We start from the raw sequence: 20,487 nt of genomic DNA, 5'->3' as shown, positions 1-20,487 counted from the left end.
AATTATATCCCAGGGATATCTTCTGGACTTCAAGGCTTCCCCCTCAAAAGGGAGATTTCACCTTTCACAATTATCTGCAAACCAGATAAAGAGAGAGGCATTCTTACACTTTGTACAAGACCTCCTAGTTATGGGAGTGATCCATCCAGTCCCAAAGGAGGAACAGGGACAGGGATTTTACTCAAACCTGTTTGTGGTTCCCAAAAAAGAGGGAACCTTCAGACCAATTTTGGATCTAAAGATCTTAAACAAATTCCTCAGAGTTCCATCATTCAAGATGGAGACTATTCGTACCATCCTACCTATGATCCAGGAGGGTCAATACATGACTACAGTGGATTTATAGGATGCTTATCTTCACATTCCGATACACAAAGATCATCATCGGTTTCTCAGGTTTGCCTTCCTAGACAGGCATTACCAGTTTGTAGCTCTTCCCTTTGGGTTAGCTACAGCCCCAAGAATTTTTACGAAGGTTCTGGGGTCGCTTCTGGTGGTCCTAAGGCTGCGGGGCATAGCAGTGGCCCCTTATTTAGATGACATCCTGATTCAGGCGTCAAACTTCCAAATTGCCAAGTCTCATACGGACATAGTGTTGGCATTTCTGAGGTTGCATGGGTGGAAGGTGAACGAGGAAAAGAGTTCTCTATCCCCCCTCACAAGAGTTTCCTTCCTAGGGACTCTGATAGATTCTGTAGAAATGAAAATTTACCTGATGGAGTCCAGGTTATCAAAACTTCTAAATTCCTGCCGTGTTCTTTATTCCATTCCTCGCCCTTCGGGGGCTCAGTGCATGGAAGTAATCGGCTTAATGGTAGCGGCAATGGACATAGTGCCGTTTGCACGTCTACATCTCAGACCACTGCAACTCTGCATGCTCAGTCAGTGGAATGGGGATTACACAGATTTGTCCCCTCTACTAAATCTGGATCAAGAGACCAGGGATTCTCTTCTCTGGTGGCTATCTCGGGTCCATCTGTCCAAAGGTATGACCTTTCGCAGGCCAGATTGGACAATTGTAACAACAGATGCCAGCCTTCTAGGTTGGGGTGCAGTCTGGAACTCCCTGAAGGCTCAGGGATCGTGGATTCAGGAGGAGTCACTCCTTCCAATAAACATTCTGGAACTAAGAGCGATATTCAATGCACTTCAGGCTTGGCCTCAGCTAGTGACAATGAGGTTCATCAGATTTCAGTCGGACAACATCACGACTGTGGCTTACATCAACCATCAAGGGGGAACAAGGAGTTCCCTAGCGATGTTAGAAGTCTCAAAGATAATTCGCTGGGTGGAGATTCACTCTTGCCACCTATCAGCTATCCATATCCCAGGTGTAGAGAACTGGGAGGCGGATTTTCTAAGTCGACAGACTTTTCACCCGGGGGAGTGGGAACTCCATCCGGAGGTGTTTGCACAATTGGTTCATCGTTGGGGCAAACAAGAACTGGATCTCATGGCATCTCGCCAGAATGCCAAGCTTCCTTGTTACGGATCCAGGTCCAGAGACCCCAAGGCAACGCTGATAGATGCTCTAGCAGCGCCTTGGTCCTTCAACCTGGCTTATGTGTTTCCACCGTTTCCTCTGCTCCCTCGTCTGATTGCCAAAATCAAGCAGGAGAGAGCATCGGTGATCTTGATAGCGCCTGCGTGGCCACGCAGGACTTGGTATGCAGATCTGGTGGACATGTCATCCTTTCCACCATGGACTCTGCCGCTGAGACAGGACCTTCTACTTCAAGGTCCTTTCAACCATCCAAATCTAATTTCTCTGAGGCTGACTGCCTGGAGATTGAACGCTTGATTTTATCAAAGCGTGGTTTCTCTGAGTCAGTCATTGATACCTTAATTCAGACACGAAAGCCTGTCACCAGGAAAATCTATCATAAGATATGGTGTAAATATCTTTATTGGTGTGAATCCAAGGGCTACTCATGGAGTAAGGTTAGGATTCCCAGGATATTATCTTTTCTCCAAGAAGGATTGGAGAAAGGATTGTCAGCTAGTTCCTTAAAGGGACAGATTTCTGCACTATCTATTCTTTTGCACAAGCGTCTGGCGGATGTCCCAGACGTTCAGGCATTTTGTCAGGCTTTAGTTAGAATCAAGCCTGTGTTTAAACCTGTTGCTCCACCTTGGAGCTTAAATTTGGTTCTTAAAGTTCTTCAGGGGGTTCCGTTTGAACCTCTTCATTCCACAGATATCAAACTTTTATCTTGGAAAGTTCTTTTTTTGGTAGCTATTTCCTCGGCTCGTAGAGTTTCCGAGTTATCTGCCTTACAATGTGATTCTCCTTATCTGATCTTCCATGCAGATAAGGTAGTTCTGCGTACCAAACCTTGGTTTTTACCTAAGGTGGTATCTAATAAGAATATCAATCAAGAGATTGTTGTTCCGTCTTTGTGTCCTAATCCTTCTTCGAAGAAGGAACGTCTATTACACAATCTGGACGTGGTTCATGCTTTAAAGTTTTACTTACAAGCTACTAAAGATTTTCGTCAAACATCTGCTTTGTTTGTTGTCTACTCTGGACAGAGGAGAGGTCAAAAGGCTTCGGCAACCTCTCTTTCTTTTTGGCTAAGAAGCATAATCCGCTTAGCCTATGAGACTGCTGGCCAGCAGCCTCCAGAAAGGATTACAGCTCATTCTACTAGAGCTGTGGCTTCCACATGGGCCTTTAAAAATGAGGCTTCTGTTGAACAGATTTGCAAGGCGGCGACTTGGTCTTCGCTTCATACTTTTTCAAAATTCTACAAATTTGATACTTTTGCTTCTTCAGAGGCTATTTTTGGGAAAAGGTTTTACAGGCAGTGGTACCTGCCTTGTCCCTCCCTTCATCCGTGTACTTTAGCTTTGGTATTGGTATCCCACAAGTAATGGATGATCCGTGGACTGGATACACCTAACAAGAGAAAACATAATTTATGCTTACCTGATAAATTTATTTCTCTTGTGGTGTATCCAGTCCACGGCCCGCCCTGTCATTTTAAGGCAGGTATTTTTTAATTTTAAACTACGGTCACCACTGCACCCTATGGTTTCTCCTTTCTCTGCTTGTTTTCGGTCGAATGACTAGATATGGCAGTTAGGGGAGGAGCTATATAGCAGCTCTGCTTTGGGTGATCCTCTTTCAACTTCCTGTTGGGAAGGAGAATATCCCACAAGTAATGCATGATCCGTGGACTGGATATACCACAAGAGAAATAAATTTATCAGGTAAGCATAAATTATGTTTTTATAGGCCTTTAGTATGATACGTTATTACACAAAGTTAAGTGTTTCTATATTAGGCCACTTAGGGTTAACTAATGAAGGCACAGGTCTTGCTGCTTTTAAAGTATATAATGCATTGAAACAGAGCTTCCTATTATCTGTGAACAAGGGCAGTGGGTTCACACGAAACGCGTATGCAGGAATGTTCTGTTCCTTTACTATGGATTTATAATCTATTTTATTTTTTTGTTTTTAACTTTTGTACAATAAAGGATGGATTATTTTAAGTCTGCCCATTATAGGACTTTTTCCTGTGACACAAGGAACGTCGTGAGTGTGGAAGCTCACTAGAATTTAATAACTGTAACTGCCATGCTAAGTTATTGCACATAAAATACACAGATACCCTCACATTGCCAAACAATTAAATGCCTTTTAATGTGTAGTATTTGCTTATAGTTAAACAAAGGTGTTATAAATAAGCATATATTTGATTTTGTTTCTTTTTAAAAGGTGATCACAGGTAAGGAGCACCAACGTTAACGTAAATGTTAAAGTGTAAGGTCAGGTAACCATAGCAACTAACTTGTTATGATGCGATTTTTAAGAAATTCAACATCGGATGGAAGCGTTAACACAACGTTAACTTACACCTACATGAAAAGAGCGGCAGCACAAACTGCACAAAATATTTCAATGAAAACCTGATATTAAAATGGAGCTGTAAACTACTTTTAGCTATTGGCAACTCAGGAAGTTTATGGTTCTATTTTTTTACTGCTCAATGGAAATGAGCCCTAAATATAAAAAGTCTTATTAATAAAGGTAGTATTAGATTGTTCCATGTGTATGTCTCCTGGCTATGATGTACCTACTTATAACCTCTGGGCTATGTGAGCACATGAAAATCTCTTTACTTACCTTAAGATGCACCCACTCTACCATGCTTACCAGCTCCAGAAATGACTGCTTCCAGTAGAGAGCCAATCCAGTTCTGTAAACATAACAGCAGATGATCTTGGTTTGGAGTATATCGATGACCCTACAGGAGGAGGTAAAGGGGTTGGTCCCTGCGATACCTGTGGCAGGCTTGTGACTAACTCCTCACTGATTGTAATTGTGTCACTGTCCAATATTCCAATCTCCCCTCTGCCCCATGTAGCAGCTCTCTGAGGGGGGGAAAATGGACCTCAAATAAGTCTGAGGACCCCCTTCAACTAAGAATCTCAGTTCTTCACTTTCCTCACGTGGAGGCAAGGATAAGACTTAAATACCAGAGAGGTGGGAGGGATTAAGTGCTCTTAGAGCTTTGGGAATCTACCTCCTGCTAGTGGCAAGGAGTTAAATTCCAGGAGTAATGGCTCATTGACTCTCATCACCTTATGAAAGAAATGTATGCTTACCTGACAAATCCATTTCCTTCAGGATGCTGAGAGTCCACAAGCCCTGCCCTTTGTTTTAATACAGATGGTAGCAGGACTTGCTGCACTTCTTTGCCTCACTTTTTTCCTGTCTCTTTTTGTATCACTCTCTCTATATGGAAATTGAGAGTCTAGGGTGTGTGAGGAGATAGTAGGGAAACTCAAAGCTCTGGAGTGTGGGGTTTGGTTTGCCTCTTCCTGGTGGCCAAGGAATGAAAAGCCCACATGTAGTGATCTTGTGGATTCTCACCATTCTGAAGGAAATTAATTTATCAGGTAAACATACATTTTGTTTTGTGTTCATTTGGTTATGTATTACCATTTCAGGACATCCTAAGTTAAGACCAACTATCCAAAAGAATGGCTACACTACCACCAAACCAGAAGTCCAGACTCGTGAGGCTGATCGTCAGCTTGTGCAGAAACTCAAGGAGAAGTGTGAGGAGCACTCAAAGAAACTTTTCTTTGTGGAAGAAGAGTATAAAAAAGCAAGCCATGGATTTCTAGTGTTTGCTGTGACCACACAATACTTCTTTAACAAGGTAAGAATAAAAGTATATGCACTGCATATATTACCTTTATTAAGATGCTTGTGAAGGGATTATGTGATCTTGTAAATGTACCAAAAGGTATGTGCAAAAAGTATGTTTTTATCCTAATTACATTTATTTATTGAGGGATATAGAAAGCATAACCCACCCATTACATCACTCATAATTTGATATCTAATTGACATCTACTTTTGCTTCTGCTAATCCCTAATAGTAAGTTCTTATTTACCTCAAAATAAGCTTTCAGTATTTTTCTCTATCTTCTCTCTTTTTTTGTTGTCACATTATTCCAGACCTCACTTCTAGTAATAGGGGTGAAGAGATAAGTCAAAATTAATTCAAAGAGTAACCTCACTACCAGGATTATCGCTTCTGGATGTCTTATGTGTTGTGACATTGTACAGATTATTAGAGATGTGATGTGGCCCTTGGGGACTGGTTTATGTTTGTTATCAAGTGCTCCATTCAGCTCTCTATAGTGGGTTTATTGTTGTTTTTACCATTGCACCCCAATCCCTGGGATATTAAAATCCATGTGTCATGTGCCAGATTGATCCTTGTCTATATGAACTTTCTGTGTCCCAGCGAGGATTAACCCTACACCACACAGACTACTGTAAATAACCCTATATTGCGTGAACCCCATTGCAGTTAAACCTAACCACCAAGAGCCCCAGTCACAACTAATACTATCACTGCAGTTATCCCTAAACAGACTGGACCCACCCGATTTGATCTATCTGGGCTGTGTTTATTCCATCTTTGTAACTAGTCAAGTCATGTAGCAAGAACAAATGGGTGTGAGGAGGCAAATCGTCAGTACACATGATTGTAATGAAGCTGCATTTTTAGTGCTTCCCATTGAAAGCAATAGAGATTGCTTACATTTATGTACCACAATTTGATTACTTATGATTCACAACTGTTTGTAGCAAGGGTGCAGATCGGGGGGTGTATGTTGTCTTAAAGGGACGTGAACCCCAAACTGATTTAGGTAAAACATATAATTTTAAACAAGTTTCCAGTTTACTTCTATTATCAAATTTGCTTCATTCTCTTGGTATCATTTGTTGAAGGATCAGCAATGCACTACTGGTTTCTAACTGAACACATGGGTGAGCCAATGACAATCGTTATATATATATGCAGCCACCAATAAGCAGCGAGAACCTAGGTTATTTGCAGCTCCTGAGCTTACCTAGATAAACCTTTCAGCAAAGGATAACAAGAGAAGAAAGCAAATTAAATAATAGAAGTAAATTGGAATGTTGTTTAAAATCCCATGATCTTTCTGAATCATGAAAGAAACAATTTGGGTTTCATGTCCCTTTAAGCCAATGAGGCCCATGTTTTATGTAGTAGTTATATGGCATATTGCTTTTATACTCCTATGCTCTCCAAATTTCTATTAATTATACTACAAATTATTAATCCCTTGTTGTCTAGTGTATAACCCCTTCATGTGGCCATAGCCTCCTCTTATGAGTAATATAAGAGACAAATAGGAGTTAAAATTGTTGGGAGTATTTGCTAGGCCAGTAGATTTCACAGTGCCTAGGGCAGCATAAAAACAAAATAAATCAATGGCAACAGTATTTACTGGTCCTGCATCAGGGCATAATTTGAGTGGGTCAAGTACTCTACTGGAATTACATTTTACCTGATATAAAGACTTTGGTGTTTCCGGAGGTATCATGATGACGTTTTGTAAGAAAATGTTTTATTAAAATAAAAATAAAAAGCAATAAATGAACGTGTAGTGTAATCCTATAAAGTATAATGATTTTTTCTAATCATCGCTGAAGCGCAGTGGTCACTGAAGTAAAACAATCCTGCTAAGGCAACTGCAGATATAATAATCAATGAGATACAATACATTAGCTTCTCTGACACTGCATTCTATTTTTCTAGTATTGTATTAATAGAAACATAATTCAACAGAGCAATCACTGGTCCATTTGAAAAGCTTTTCAAATAAAGCCGATACAGCACTGGTTGAGCAATTTCTGTATAAACGGTTTATGTAGCTGGTTTAAGTCTTTCATTCAATGCCAACTCCTTTACTTTGATTAATTTACTGCAATAAAATATTCAGAGCAAATTGAGATTAACTTCCATTGTGTGAGAAGAATTATTCTATCTATTACACAGTCAAAACTGTTCATTGTACAGCACGGTTACAGATCATATCTGAAAGAGAGAGGATTCCTTATAATCCAGAGACTTGCTTTTTTTTTTTTTGCTCTAAAATGTTGTCGTTTGGAAAGGGCAACAGTGACATCTAGTGGTCATATAAAAGTTGTTCATATCTCATTTGATGTATTGATTCTTCTACTTTCTCAAGAATTCATCATCTAACAACCACAAAAGTTTAAATGTAACCTGAAAATTAAGCCAAAATGGGAAAAAAAGAAATCTCCATATCTATGTGTGTATTACCAATATAGGGCCAGATTATAAGTGGAGCGCAAAATATTGCTTTCGCTAAAGCAATATTTGCACTCTACTTTGTAATACCAGCGCACGCAAATGTGCGCTGGTATTACAGGTGCGGTGCAATGCGAAGGCAACCTCGTGTTTACATTGCAAGGAAGGATTGCGCTCACAAGAGCATGCTTCCATAGACTCCAATGCCTCATCTCATGCCGTGAGGCACGGCATGAGAACATAGCGCAGTGAAGGGGGTAAGTCATGCAGCGATGGGCAGCAAATGTAAATATATATGCATATATGCATATATATTTATGCGTTAATATGTGTATATACACATATTAATAAATATATATGTATATATTCATATACAAATATATTTACAGGGAACACACAGTTACCATATACCATAATGTAAAGGCACTTTTCAGTGTATTTCTTTTCTAACACACCCACAGTCTTTACCACCCAAAAACTGCTAAGTGCAGTTTTAAAAAAAATGCTACATTTAAAAAAAAGGGCATGCAAAAAATTAGCACTCCATTTGTAATCTAGCCATAGTAAATTGACAAATACAAAAATATTGTTTTTGGCATAAATTACATGAATAAGAGAAGAAACAGCAATTGAGCTAGGTGCAAACGTTGTTGAGAATTATTCATATAGTACACTGGACAAAAGTACTCCACATCAAGTGTACAGGAGTCCACTTACGCGTTTCATGTGAGAAATCACACTTCGTCAGGGATTACATGAACAAAGAGTTTAGGATGCCTTTTTGACTAGAAAGCCATTTTTCCTACTCCAATATTCACATAAAATATAACATGAGGTTTGACTGTGCTGCATTAGTTACATATAAATATATATATATATATATATATATATATATATATATATATATATATATATATATATATATATATACATATATATATATATATATACAGGTAGCCCTCAGTTTACGCTGGGGTTAGGTTCCAGAAGGAATGGTTGTAAATCGAAACCGTTGTAAATTGAAACCCAGTTTATAATGTAAGTCAATGGGAAGTGAGGGAGATAGGTTCCAGGCCCCTCTCAAAATTGTCATAAGTAACACCTAATACATTATTTTTAAAGCTTTGAAATGAAGACTTTAAATTCTAAACAGCATTATAAACCTAATAAAATAATCACACAACACAGAATATATAATTTAAGTTAAATGAAATGAACAAAAACATTTGCTAAACAGCATTATAAACCTAATAAAATAATCACACAACACAGATTTCACTTGCATTTTTCTGCAAACAGTTCTTTCTATGCATTCCAATCTGGACTGATTTATAGACAGAAAGGTCTTGTTCCTTTGAAATCTGCTCGATAGCTCAGGTCTGGTTAAACTGATTCATTTCAGCTTGCTTGGTTTTGCTGCAACACAAGCAGACAGCTCCATCTACTGGCTATTTTAATAAATGCACTGCTTCTCAATGCTTTTTTAATAGCAGTCACATGACTGGAAAAAAAGGTTGTTATTCTGAAACGGTGTAAATTGAACCGTTGTAAAACGAGGGCCACCTGTATATATATATATATATAAAGGATGTCTGTTTAATAATGTGAATTATGGTACCTGATTTGCAAATTCTTTCATTTTCTGATATTACTACAAATAAAATTTGAATTAAATAAGGTAATTTTGAGAGAAGAAAAGACCTTGGGGACATGGATTGCTGATCACACACTACTAAGAGGTTCACAACTATATGAAGCTATTTAACATATGAATCCCCTTCACTGGTGAACTATTATACACCCCTTCATTTGCACTAATTGCATTTCAAAATCAATTTTAGTGCTTTTCTTGTAAAGGTGACTACGCAAATCCTACTTTGTTTTTTCATTAGGACTTTTGTAACACAACTTTATTTGTCCTAAATTCCCAAAATAACAGTGCAATAAAAACAATAGTGCAACACCCTGTTAATAAAATACACAATTGAGACACAAGATCTCAATATAACCAAGAACAAATATAAAAAAGTATTAAAATATTACCCACAGTGCACATAATATACATACAGGGAGTGCAGAATTATAAGGCAAATGAGTATTTTGACCACTTCATCCTCTTTATGCATGTTGTCTTACTCCAAGCTGTATAGGCTCGAAAGTCTACTACCAATTAAGCATATTAGGTGATGTGCATCTCTGTAATGAGAAGGGGTGTGGTCTAATTATTGCATAATTATTAGGCAACTTCCTTTCCTTTGGCAAAATGGGTCAAAAGAAGGACTTGACAGGCTCAGAAAGGTCAAAAATAGTGAGATATCTTGCAGAGGGATGCAGCACTCTTAAAATTGCAAAGCTTCTGAAGCGTGATCATCGAACAATCAAGCGTTTCATTCAAAATAGTCAACAGGGTCGCAAGAAGCGTGTGGAAAAACCAAGGCGCAAAATAACAGCCCATGAACTGAGAAAAGTCAAGCGTGCAGCTGCCAAGATGCCACTTGCCACCAGTTTGGCCATATTTCAGAGCTGCAACATCACTGGAGTGCCCAAAAGCACAAGGTGTGCAATACTCAGAGACATGGCCAAGGTAAGAAAGGCTGAAAGACGACCACCACTGAACAAGACACACAAGCTGAAACGTCAAGACTGGGCCAAGAAATATCTCAAGACTGATTTTTCTAAGGTTTTATGGACTGATGAAATGAGAGTGAGTCTTGATGGGCCAGATGGATGGGCCCATGGCTGGATTGGTAAAGGGCAGAGAGCTCCAGTCCGACTCAGACGCCAGCAAGGTGGAGGTGGAGTACTGGTTTGGGCTGGTATCATCAAAGATGAGCTTGTGGGGCCTTTTCGGGTTGAGGATGGAGTCAAGCTCAACTCCCAGTCCTACTGCCAGTTTCTGGAAGACACCTTCTTCAAGTGGTACAGGAAGAAGTCTGCATCCTTCAAGAAAAACATGATTTTCATGCAGGACAATGCTCCATCACACGCGTCCAAGTACTCCACAGCGTGGCTGGCAAGAAAGAGTATAAAAGAAGAAAATCTAATGACATGGCCTCCTTGTTCACCTGATCTGAACCCCATTGAGAACCTGTGGTCCATCATCAAATGTGAGATTTACAAGGAGGGAAAACAGTACACCTCTCTGAACAGTGTCTGGGAGGCTGTGGTTGCTGCTGCACGCAATGTTGATGGTGAACAGATCAAAACACTGACAGAATCCATGGATGGCAGGCTTTTGAGTGTCCTTGCAAAGAAAGGTGGCTATATTGGTCACTGGTTTGTTTTTGTTTTGTTTTTGAATGTCAGAAATGTATATTTGTGAATGTTGAGATGTTATATTGGTTTCACTGGTAAAAATAAATAATTGAAATGGGTATATATTTGTTTTTTGTTAAGTTGCCTAATAATTATGCACAGTAATAGTCACCTGCACACACAGATACCCCCATAAACTAGCTAAAACTAAAAACAAACTAAAAACTACTTCCAAAAATATTCAGATTTGATATTAATGAGTTTTTTGGGTTCATCAAGAACATGGTTGTTGTTCAATAATAAAATTAATCCTCAAAAATACAACTTGCCTAATAATTCTGCACTCCCTGTATATCCTAACAAACTAATTGGATGAGCGAAAAAAAGTCCTTTTATTAAAGTGGTCCTTAATCTTCAATCCTCAAAAGAAAAAAGGAAAATATAGGGGTGTGAGAGGGGCGGGAAGGGGGCGGGAGAGGGGGGGTGGGATCGCTACGCTACGGAAAGTAATCTAGTGCATGGGAAGGAGGAAGAGGGGGAAAATATTTAGAAAAGTGACCTGGGAGGGGGTAGGGGGGTAGGGGGGGCAGCTGCACTGTAGAAAAAAAAGTGTATTTATATAAAATATATTTTAAAAAGCCAAAAATTATAGCAAAATGGGTACTGGCAGACAGCTGCCAGTACCTAACGTGGCAGCTAATAGGTAGAGGGGGGGAGCTGTTTGGGTGGGTCATAGAGGTTGGGAGGTAAGGGGGGATACTACCCTGCAGAAAATATATATTTAAAAAAAAAAAACTTATTTTTATACTAGCAGACTTTCTGCCAGTACATAGGATGGGGGTGACCTTTGGGGGGATGGGGAAGAGAGCTGTTCGAGAGGGGTCAGGGAGGGATCAGGGGTGGACTGGAAGGCTCAGCAAATAAGATAAGTACTGTACCTGCAATCTAAATCTATCTTTGGCTATGGTATAAGAGTAGCTTGCTTAAAGGGACAATGTCATAAGCTAACGGGCTAGCAAGGCTGGGAGGATGAGGCTATGAGGAGAATAGCTTGATCGATGCCAGGAAAAAATAAAACCACTTATAATATACCCCAGTAAAGAAGCCTATAGGGATTACAAGCCTATCAAAGCTACAGTGAGTGAATGAGCGAATGCTGGGATATGCCGTCGATAAAGAAAAAGAAAGAAAAGAGGTCTATAATAGCTGGCAATAATATAAAAGTCTCCTCTTAACTTTGGATAACTTAGCGGGCCCTTTTTTTCCCCTCTCTGCATTCTCTCTTCTCCCTTTTTTCTGTTTTACTGTATGGTTTGTAAGTCTGGGATGCTGTGTTTGTTTGCTAGCAAATTAATTGATAAACTGCGATATAAGCTATACAAAGCATAGCCCAGTAAAGACACCTACAGACTGATAAAAAGGGAACTGTGCTGATTGGAAATCTACCCCTTTGAGACAATATCTGTGCTTGTGAGTCTGTTATAATTGAGTACAAGGTAGCCAAGTCTGGGTATTTGAATATGATGAATGTTTGTCTAAAATAAATAGAGTCAAGTTTGTCTTCATCCCAGTGAAGAACCTGTACTCTACTGTCCACTGGCGGAATATCTCTAAAAAGAGCTAAAAAAAAAGAAAAAAGGTGGTGACACTGGACTGGTTTGATATAAGGACTCTTTCTGAAAAGGAACTATACATAGCTGAGAGAGTATAATATTGAAAAGATAATGCATTCTAAAAGGGGGTAAAAGAGTCTACTGAAGCTAGAAAACTCTCTAAATAAAAATGGAGTACTTTGTGTAACCTTTGATTCTGCATTTGAGAGTGTGCTAATTTTCTATGTAAATGAGAATCTGCCTATACAAGGTTTCTTAGGCAAAAAATGTATGGTTTATAAGTCTGGGGGGCGTATCCACAGTATTCTGGATGTTACAATGGTGGTGGAAGTTACACAGAGCATAGCCCAGTGAAGATACCTGCAAATTGCCAAAAAGATAATTGTGCTGACTGTGAATTTAACTTTTCTTTCTTCTGTGGAAGTGATATCTTTATTTATGAGCCTGATATAAAAGAATGCATGAAAGTCTGGGTCTCCAATTCTGATGCTGAACTAAACAAATAGAGGCAAATTACTCCTTATCCCAGTGAAGAACATGCATTAAATTAACTATATGTTGAATATCTCTAAGAAGAGCTTGATATTGTTTATCTTAAGGACTCTCCTTGGAAATGATCATATTTATTGATAAGGAAATGTATTAAGGAAAAGATTGATTGCAATCTGATGTTCCTATTACCTATAGCGTGAATTATAAGTGATTAGATAAAAGTATCGGGGAGTTATCTAACAGCCCAAAATATTCAGTACTATATTTCAGGTATTAGTGTCTCCGCTCAGTATCTATCGCAGTGATAGGGATTTATAGCTATATATATATATACTCAGATCTGTGCATAGAATCCAATATGTAAACTAGTAGTACTCTATAAGCATAAGTGAATCTAGAAGGTGTTAGATGCGCTGGGCATTCTTTTCTCTGCTCATTGAACTAAGTCACTCTAACTTATAACTTAATTTATATTTACAGGAGTTATTTCATGAGATAGGTTTGCGCTTCCTCTCAGTTCGCACAAGAATATTAACACATCACTTTCACTTTTACAGTACATGAGTATTACTGATACTCTGAGAATTGCTGAATTCTTCACTTCTTAAGTGGGTCGATCTTTGTTTTGATTGTCACTTCACTTCTTTTTCATATGGAGAAATATGTACATAATTTAAAAGAAAAGTCTCCAATGATGGCTTCTAGAAACAGAGAGAGAAATAAAAAAAAAAGTTCTCCAGTAGAGTAATAGAACCAATAGCCACCAACCAAGATTCACATACACTAATAAACCAAATGTCTAATCTATTTCTTCCACAATTTGATAATATAAGGAAAGATATATCTGAGCTAGCTAATGAATTAAACCAATATAATTCTAGACTAACAGAGGCAGAAGATAGAATTTCTTATCTAGAAGACCAGGTAGCGTTAAAAGAATCTGTTATTAATGTATTGGGCCAACAAGTATCTAAATTACAAGGCAGGCTAGATTTCCTAGAGGACAGATCTAGGCGCAGTAACATTAGGATACTAGGTATTTCTGAAAAATTTAAGAACGAAGAGTTAGAAAAAGTAGTATCCCAAGAGCCAGTGGAGGCTTCTCCATTTGTGCACTTTTGCACGTGAACCCCCAGGGGCAATGAGGAAAAAAAATGAAGCAAAAAAAAAAAAATGAGCAAAAAATAAATAAATTGTTTAATAAAATATAATTTTATTTTTTATTATTATCCCCAGGCCAGGACCCCAGCAACTGCAAATAGTTGATTGAATTGATTCACTATACTACAGTCTGTGTGAGTGTGTGTTAACTGTAAGTTACCAGGCTCAGGCTGTATGTCTTTAAGTTGTAGGAGGGAGCTAGGACCAGGCGGACGCCGGACGACAGAGCAGAGCAGAGTGAGTCAGTGAGTGCAGAGTAGGATTTCAGCTCAGCTTACGTCACCAGACCACACCGCGTCATTAGCTTCTCACTCCTCCTCTGAGCTCTCCCGACCCGACCAGGCACTGCGGCTGCTGTCTGTGTGCGCTGCACACACGTCACTCACCTCTATCCAAACCTGATCGCACGTGCGATAGAGAGAGCCCCTATCCTGCACAGTGATCTCTATGCATCACTGTGCAGGCATAGCTCCTCCCAGCCCAGCATTGCTTATAGAGGCTTAATCGCACAGGCTGAAGTGTGCGAGTTGACTTCAGCCTGTGCTCTGCCTCCTCCCACTCTGCCTGAGCTCGCCTCTGATACGCTGTTGCGTACACGTGACGGCCCCCACAAGGCTCCTCCCCCTCAATGGCACGAAAATCTCATTGAGGAGATAGCCGTTGAGAGGATAGGAGCCTTGTTTACAGAGCTCTGTAGTGTTCAACCTGCCTCTCTTGTCTCTTGTTGTTAAAAACGACAATATCGATATATATAATATATTCTATATTTCTACTGCTAGCCCTTGCAGTTGGTTACTGCTGCCAGCCTGCCTGAGTGAGATTGAGAATAGTAGATTAAATAGGGTAGCTAGGGGTCCGAGGAAGGTCTGAATTGTTTTGGGCAGTGGGCCTAAAATTATTTTGCTGCAGGCCTTCAGCTTATTAGTTTAGTCAAGTAGTTTACAGTTGAGTTGACAAGTTGAGAGAGTCAGTCAGACAGAGAGAGATTAGTAGACAGTCCAGTGTCAGTGAGAAAAAAAAAGTTCATTTTTGTTTTTACTTAAAAAAAACAGATACAGATTAGACTAGAGTACTTAGGTAGTAGGGAGTTCTCTCTTAAAACAATTTGCTTTAGTGGAGTAATTTGGGAATAATAAAATAATATTTTTTTTAGCAGATTAATTAATTAGCAGATTGCAATTGGAAGTTTTGCAAAAAAAGTTAATTTTTTTTTTTTTACAAAAAGTAGTTAACTGCTGTGCTGTTGATACTGATATTAGTTGACCTTGACCATTGACGGCTGTCACGGCTGCTTAGTACTATTAAAAAATGTAAGTATTTTAGCAGATTAATTAATTAGCAGATTGCAATTAGAAGTTTTGCAAAAAAAGGTAAAAGTTTTTTTTTTAAAAAAAAGCAGTTAACTGCTGTGCTGCTGCTGATACTAGTTGTTGACTGCTGTCACGCAGTGGCGTCACTAGGGTTGGTGTCACCCGGTGCGGTAAGTTATGGTGTCACCCCCCCCCCCAGAAAGCAGACACACACAAAAACACAGGCACACACACATACAAACAAACACTCAGACACACTTAAAAACATACTCAGATGCACACACAAACACTCGGAAACACACTCAGACACACACTTACAAAATATGTAAACTGCACTGCATTAATTATGAAGCTCATGCCTAGAGCTGCTCCCTGGTTCAGCAGAACATCAAATGAAAGATAAACAGAGCACTCTAAAAATAAATCACTAAAGAAAAGGTTTAGGCGCAAACTATGAAAATTCTGCTCTCTGACTCTGTTCCAAGCCTGTCAGTGCACAGTCCCGGGCCGCGTGCCTACTGCTTCTTATGGCCAATCACCTCTGCACTCTGCCCACTCCCAGACCCCCGCCCGCCCTCCTACCTGTTCAGTGTGCACTTAGTGTACCGTAACCGTAATGGTCTGGTGGGCATCATACGTGGCTCCTTCACTTTAAAGACAGTGTCAAACAGTCATGCGGTCAGGTGCCAGGCATCCCCTCATGATTTGCCAGTTCCCGTTTAGAGAGACAGCACAGCAGTGAGTGACTCCACTGCTCCACATGTCACTGAGCAGTGAGCACAGATAGGCAGGCAGGTTTAGGCTAGCAGCGCAACTTTGCAAGCCCCACGGCATGCCCACAACATTCATAGCGAAATTGGGCAGGGGAGAAGCAAAGTACAAACAAGCAAAAGCAGCCGGGAAAACTATTTGTTGAAATTGCAGCACTGGCTCAAGGGGCAAAAAAATTGTGTGTCTACAACTTCCCCAGTCCCACCAATGTTCACAAATGCCAGCCCCTCTAATAAAAAAAAAATCTATGCATCTCAACATTGTATTTCTTTTTTTTTTTTTTTTTTTGGTGTCACCCCCTGGAGGGTGTCACCCGGGTGCGCCCCCCCGCCCCCCCCTAGTGACGCCACTGCTGTCACGGTTGCTTACCATTAATACATTTAAGTATTTTAGCAGATTAATTAATTAGCAGATTCCAATTAGAAGTTTTGCAAAAAAAGTTAAAAGTTTTTTTTTTAAAAAAAAGCAGTTAACTGCTGTGCTGCTGCTGATACTAAAATTATAAAATTAGGCAGTAAACCTGCATATTTATCATTTTATATTGTATCTCTAGTGAGCTATATTATTTTAATTATTATAAGATATTACCTATTAGTTCTAGTTGATATTTTCTAACAGCTGCAATATATTTTATAACAACCGGCACCGCAAAACTACTTGCCTACTAGTGTTGTATATTTTCTAACAGCTGCAGAGCTACTTACCTACAAGTTGTATATTAGATAACAACTGCAAAACTATTTAACTATTACTTCTAGGAGGGAGGTGGGGGGTGGGGGAGATATGAGATGTGGGGGGGGGGTTTGGGGGGGTTGAGTGTGTTGTTTTATGCCTCCCAACATAGAGATATTGTTGTTGTTGTTTTTTTTTTTTTTAAGTCACTTAAGATGAATAGGGATTATACTCCAATTCCAATCTAGGGAGGGTTAGTTATAGGTTGATGTGGTTATGAAAATTTGTTTATCTGTGTGGTGGAGGTCACTGTTTCTATGTGCTCTAATGAGATATTTTGCTGGGTTTTGTATGCATTGTGTAAAAAGGAAAAGCTCAACAGTGTGTTATGAAGTATTATATGCCTGTTCTTTCTTTCTTTTGTATGAAATATGTAATGCCTTTGTAAGGCAATTAATCGCAACGTGATTACTCTTTTGAAACAATAAATAAATATATATAAAAAAAACAATGTAACTATCGCTAATTTCTTTTCCTAAGACATGGAGAGTCCACAATGTCATTCCAATTACTAGTGGGAAATTCACTCCTGGCCAGCAGGAGGAGGCAAAGAGCACCCCAGCAAAGCTGTTAAGTGTCACTTCCCTTAGCCATAACCCCTAGTCATTCTCTTTGCCTCTGTCAATGGAGGACGTGAAGTTGGTGTCTGAAGATATTTATTCCTTTTATGGGTACTTTTCCCTGCAAGCAAGGATTGGGGTTTAGCTGTGTCCACGTCAATCTCTTGAGTAAGAGTTGTGGTGGCTTTTAAGCAGTTAGAAAGGGGTGAGGTTGTCCTTGCTCTGTTTTCTAACATATTTGCTGCCCTAGTTATAGGAAGCCAGAGTTGGTTACTCTGTTCTTTCTTTTTCTTTTTCTACAGGTCTCTGTAAGGAGTATGTGTCCTTTCACGCCTTGTAAGTGTCAGGGTTTTTTCCTGTTTTGTTTGCCATGTGCTGCTGGCAGCCATTTTACTCACCTCTCTTGCTGACTCTGGTGCATACTGTGTGATGCTGCTCAATTCCTGCACTTCCTTTTATGGCCAGACTGGTGTACATCATCAGTTTTAGACAGGATGCAATCTCAGAATTGTGATGTCATCACTTACTATTTAAAGGGCCTCTGTTCAGTATGCTTTGCCCTTGCGTTGTCTCAGACCTGTTTGTGAGAGCTCCTGTGTATTACCTGGCTGTCTGATGTCCCTCCTGGTTCCTGATCCTTTGCTTGTTTCTGACTCTGCTGTTCTCCTTTTTCCTGAATCCGGCTCGTCTGACTACTCACTTTGGCTCCTGACTCGACTCGTCTGACTACCAGCTCTGGTTTTGATTCCTGGCTTGTTATTTGACTTGTGGACTTTTTATTATTTTTTGCTATTATTAAAGGTGTGATTATTTTTGCACTTCTCATCTCAGTCTGATTCCTGGCACCCTGACATTACGCAAGGGCCATGAATCCTGATAGTGCTAATAATCCACCTTTACCTGCCATAATTGGATGAACAGGATCACTGCTTGGATCAATTTGCACTAGCCCTGCAAACCCTGCTGACTCGCACTGCACATTTGGACCAAAGTGTCCCGCAAGTTATGGCTGCTCCTGTTTCCGCTGCTGCACCTAGTCCTACCAGGAGCATGTCTGGTTCTGCACCTCTACCTCAGCGTTATGGAGGCGATCCTAATCAGTGCAGAGGGTTTTTGAACCAGGTGAGCATTTACTTTGAGATGTTACCTCAGGTGTTTCCCTCTGACAGAGCTAAGTGGGGATTTCTCATCTCGTTACTCTCTTACACGGCCCTTGCCTGGGCTAATCCCTTGTGGGAGACTAATTTTAAATTACCCTGAATTTGTGGCCTCCTTTCGAAGGGTATTTGATGTTCCGGCTTGCTCTTCCTCTGCTGCTAAATGACTCATGTCCATTCAGCAAGGTGCAAGATCTGTTGCTCAGTATGCCATTGAGTTCCATAAGCTTGCCGCAGAGGTAGGTTGGAACAATGAAGCCCTTGTTGCCGCCTTCTTTCATGGGCTCTCTAATGCGATTAAAGACAAAGTTGCTGCCAGAGATTTACCAGAAGATCTCGAGGCATTGGTGTCTTTTTTTGATCCTAATTGACATCAGACTAAGTGAGAGGCCCTCTTTCAAGGAGTGCTTGCGGAAGCCTCCTGTTCCATTGTCTTCTACGTGTTCGTTCCCACCCATGCCTCCCTCTCTTCCCATGCCTCCTGGTCCAGAGTCACCAGGTACTGCTGAGCCGATGCAGTTGGGATTCATGCATCTCTCCGTGGCGGAGAGGGCCTTTAGGAGGAGGGAGGGGCTCTGCCTCTATTGTGGGTTACAGGGCCACCTTTTGAAGTCTTGTCCTACACGGACGGGAAACGCTTACACCCAAGGTCCTGTCGGGGGCAGACCTTGGGTGGTTTATCCTCGTCACCCGGAACCGCTAAAGGAGAAACCTTTGATTATGATTGTCCTTTCCTTGGTGGACTCCTCCATAGTCACCCAGGCTCTTGTTGACTCCGGTGCTGCAGGCTATTTCATTGACAGTGCTTTTGTATCAAAGCACTCCATTCCTGTTTTGCCTCGGTCCGTTCCGCTTGCTATTGAGGCCATTGATGGCAGGCCCCTTCGGCCTGCACTCGTTACTCACGAAACTGCTCCGTTATCCATGGCTGTTGGGGCTCTCCATTTTGAAACCCTCCAGTTACAGGTGATTAACTCTCCACATTTTCTGGTTTTTCTGGGTTATCCCTGGCTCCAAAAGCCCAATCCCAGTCTCGACTGGTGCAGGTCCTAAATTTTGTCGTGGTCTTGTATTTTCACTTGTCTTCGGAAACCAGTTAAAGTCTTTTGCACTTCTTCGGTATCTCAATTGCCAGAGGAGTACCAAGAGTTCCTAGACGTTTTTGACAAGGTGCGTGCCGGTACGTTGCCTCCTCACCGGTCTAACGATTGTGCCATAGACCTGCAACCCAGAGCCATTCCTCCTCGGGGCCGGGTTTACCCTCTGTCTGTTGCGGAGAATTATGCTATGGAGGAGTATGTTGCCGATGCTCTGTCATGGGGGATCATGTGCAAATCCTGCTCTCCTGCAGGGGCTGGCTTCTTCTTTGTGAAGAAAAAGGGTGGCGAGTTAAGACCATGCATCGATTATAGGAGTCTTAATCATATTACTATTAAGAATGCCTACCCTATTCCGCTCATTATGGATATCTTTGACCACCTCAAGGGAGCTACGTTCTTTACTAAACTTGATTTGAGAGGAGCGTACAATCTCGTTAGGATCAAGGAGGGCCACGAATGGAAAACAGCATTTAACACCTGGAGCGGGCATTATGAGTATCTTGTAATGCCCTTTGGCCTATGTAATGCTCCTGCTGTTTTCCAGGAATTTATTAATGATGTCCTACGAGCGAGATATGTTGCAACATACACTCACCCACACTTGAGGCTCATCGTTCTGATGTTACACGGGATCTTCAGAGACTACGTGAGAACGGCCTGTTTTGTAAACTCGAGAAATGTGAGTTTCTGTAAGGATCCTATGGACAAAAAGCTGGAGGCTTATTTA

The 20,487-nt window shown here is 40.5% G+C and overlaps 1 protein-coding gene across 1 annotated transcript in view; it reads left to right on the top strand.

Annotated features, from left to right (window-relative positions):
• The window catches only part of MTUS2 (microtubule associated scaffold protein 2), a 754,499-nt gene that overhangs the window by 553,232 nt on the left and 180,780 nt on the right, over window positions 1-20,487 (top strand). Inside the window, exon 8 of the mRNA XM_053705569.1 lies at window positions 4,959-5,173. Within this exon, the coding sequence (XP_053561544.1) occupies window positions 4,959-5,173 (215 nt within the window). The remainder of the gene's footprint in view (window positions 1-4,958; window positions 5,174-20,487) is intronic.

The sequence above is a fragment of the Bombina bombina genome, chromosome 3 (genome assembly GCF_027579735.1).
Source record: "Bombina bombina isolate aBomBom1 chromosome 3, aBomBom1.pri, whole genome shotgun sequence".
Classification (NCBI taxonomy): Eukaryota; Metazoa; Chordata; class Amphibia; order Anura; family Bombinatoridae; genus Bombina; species Bombina bombina.
The sequence above is the reverse complement of the archived record's forward strand: the minus strand, read 5'-3'. Positions and strand labels throughout refer to the sequence as shown.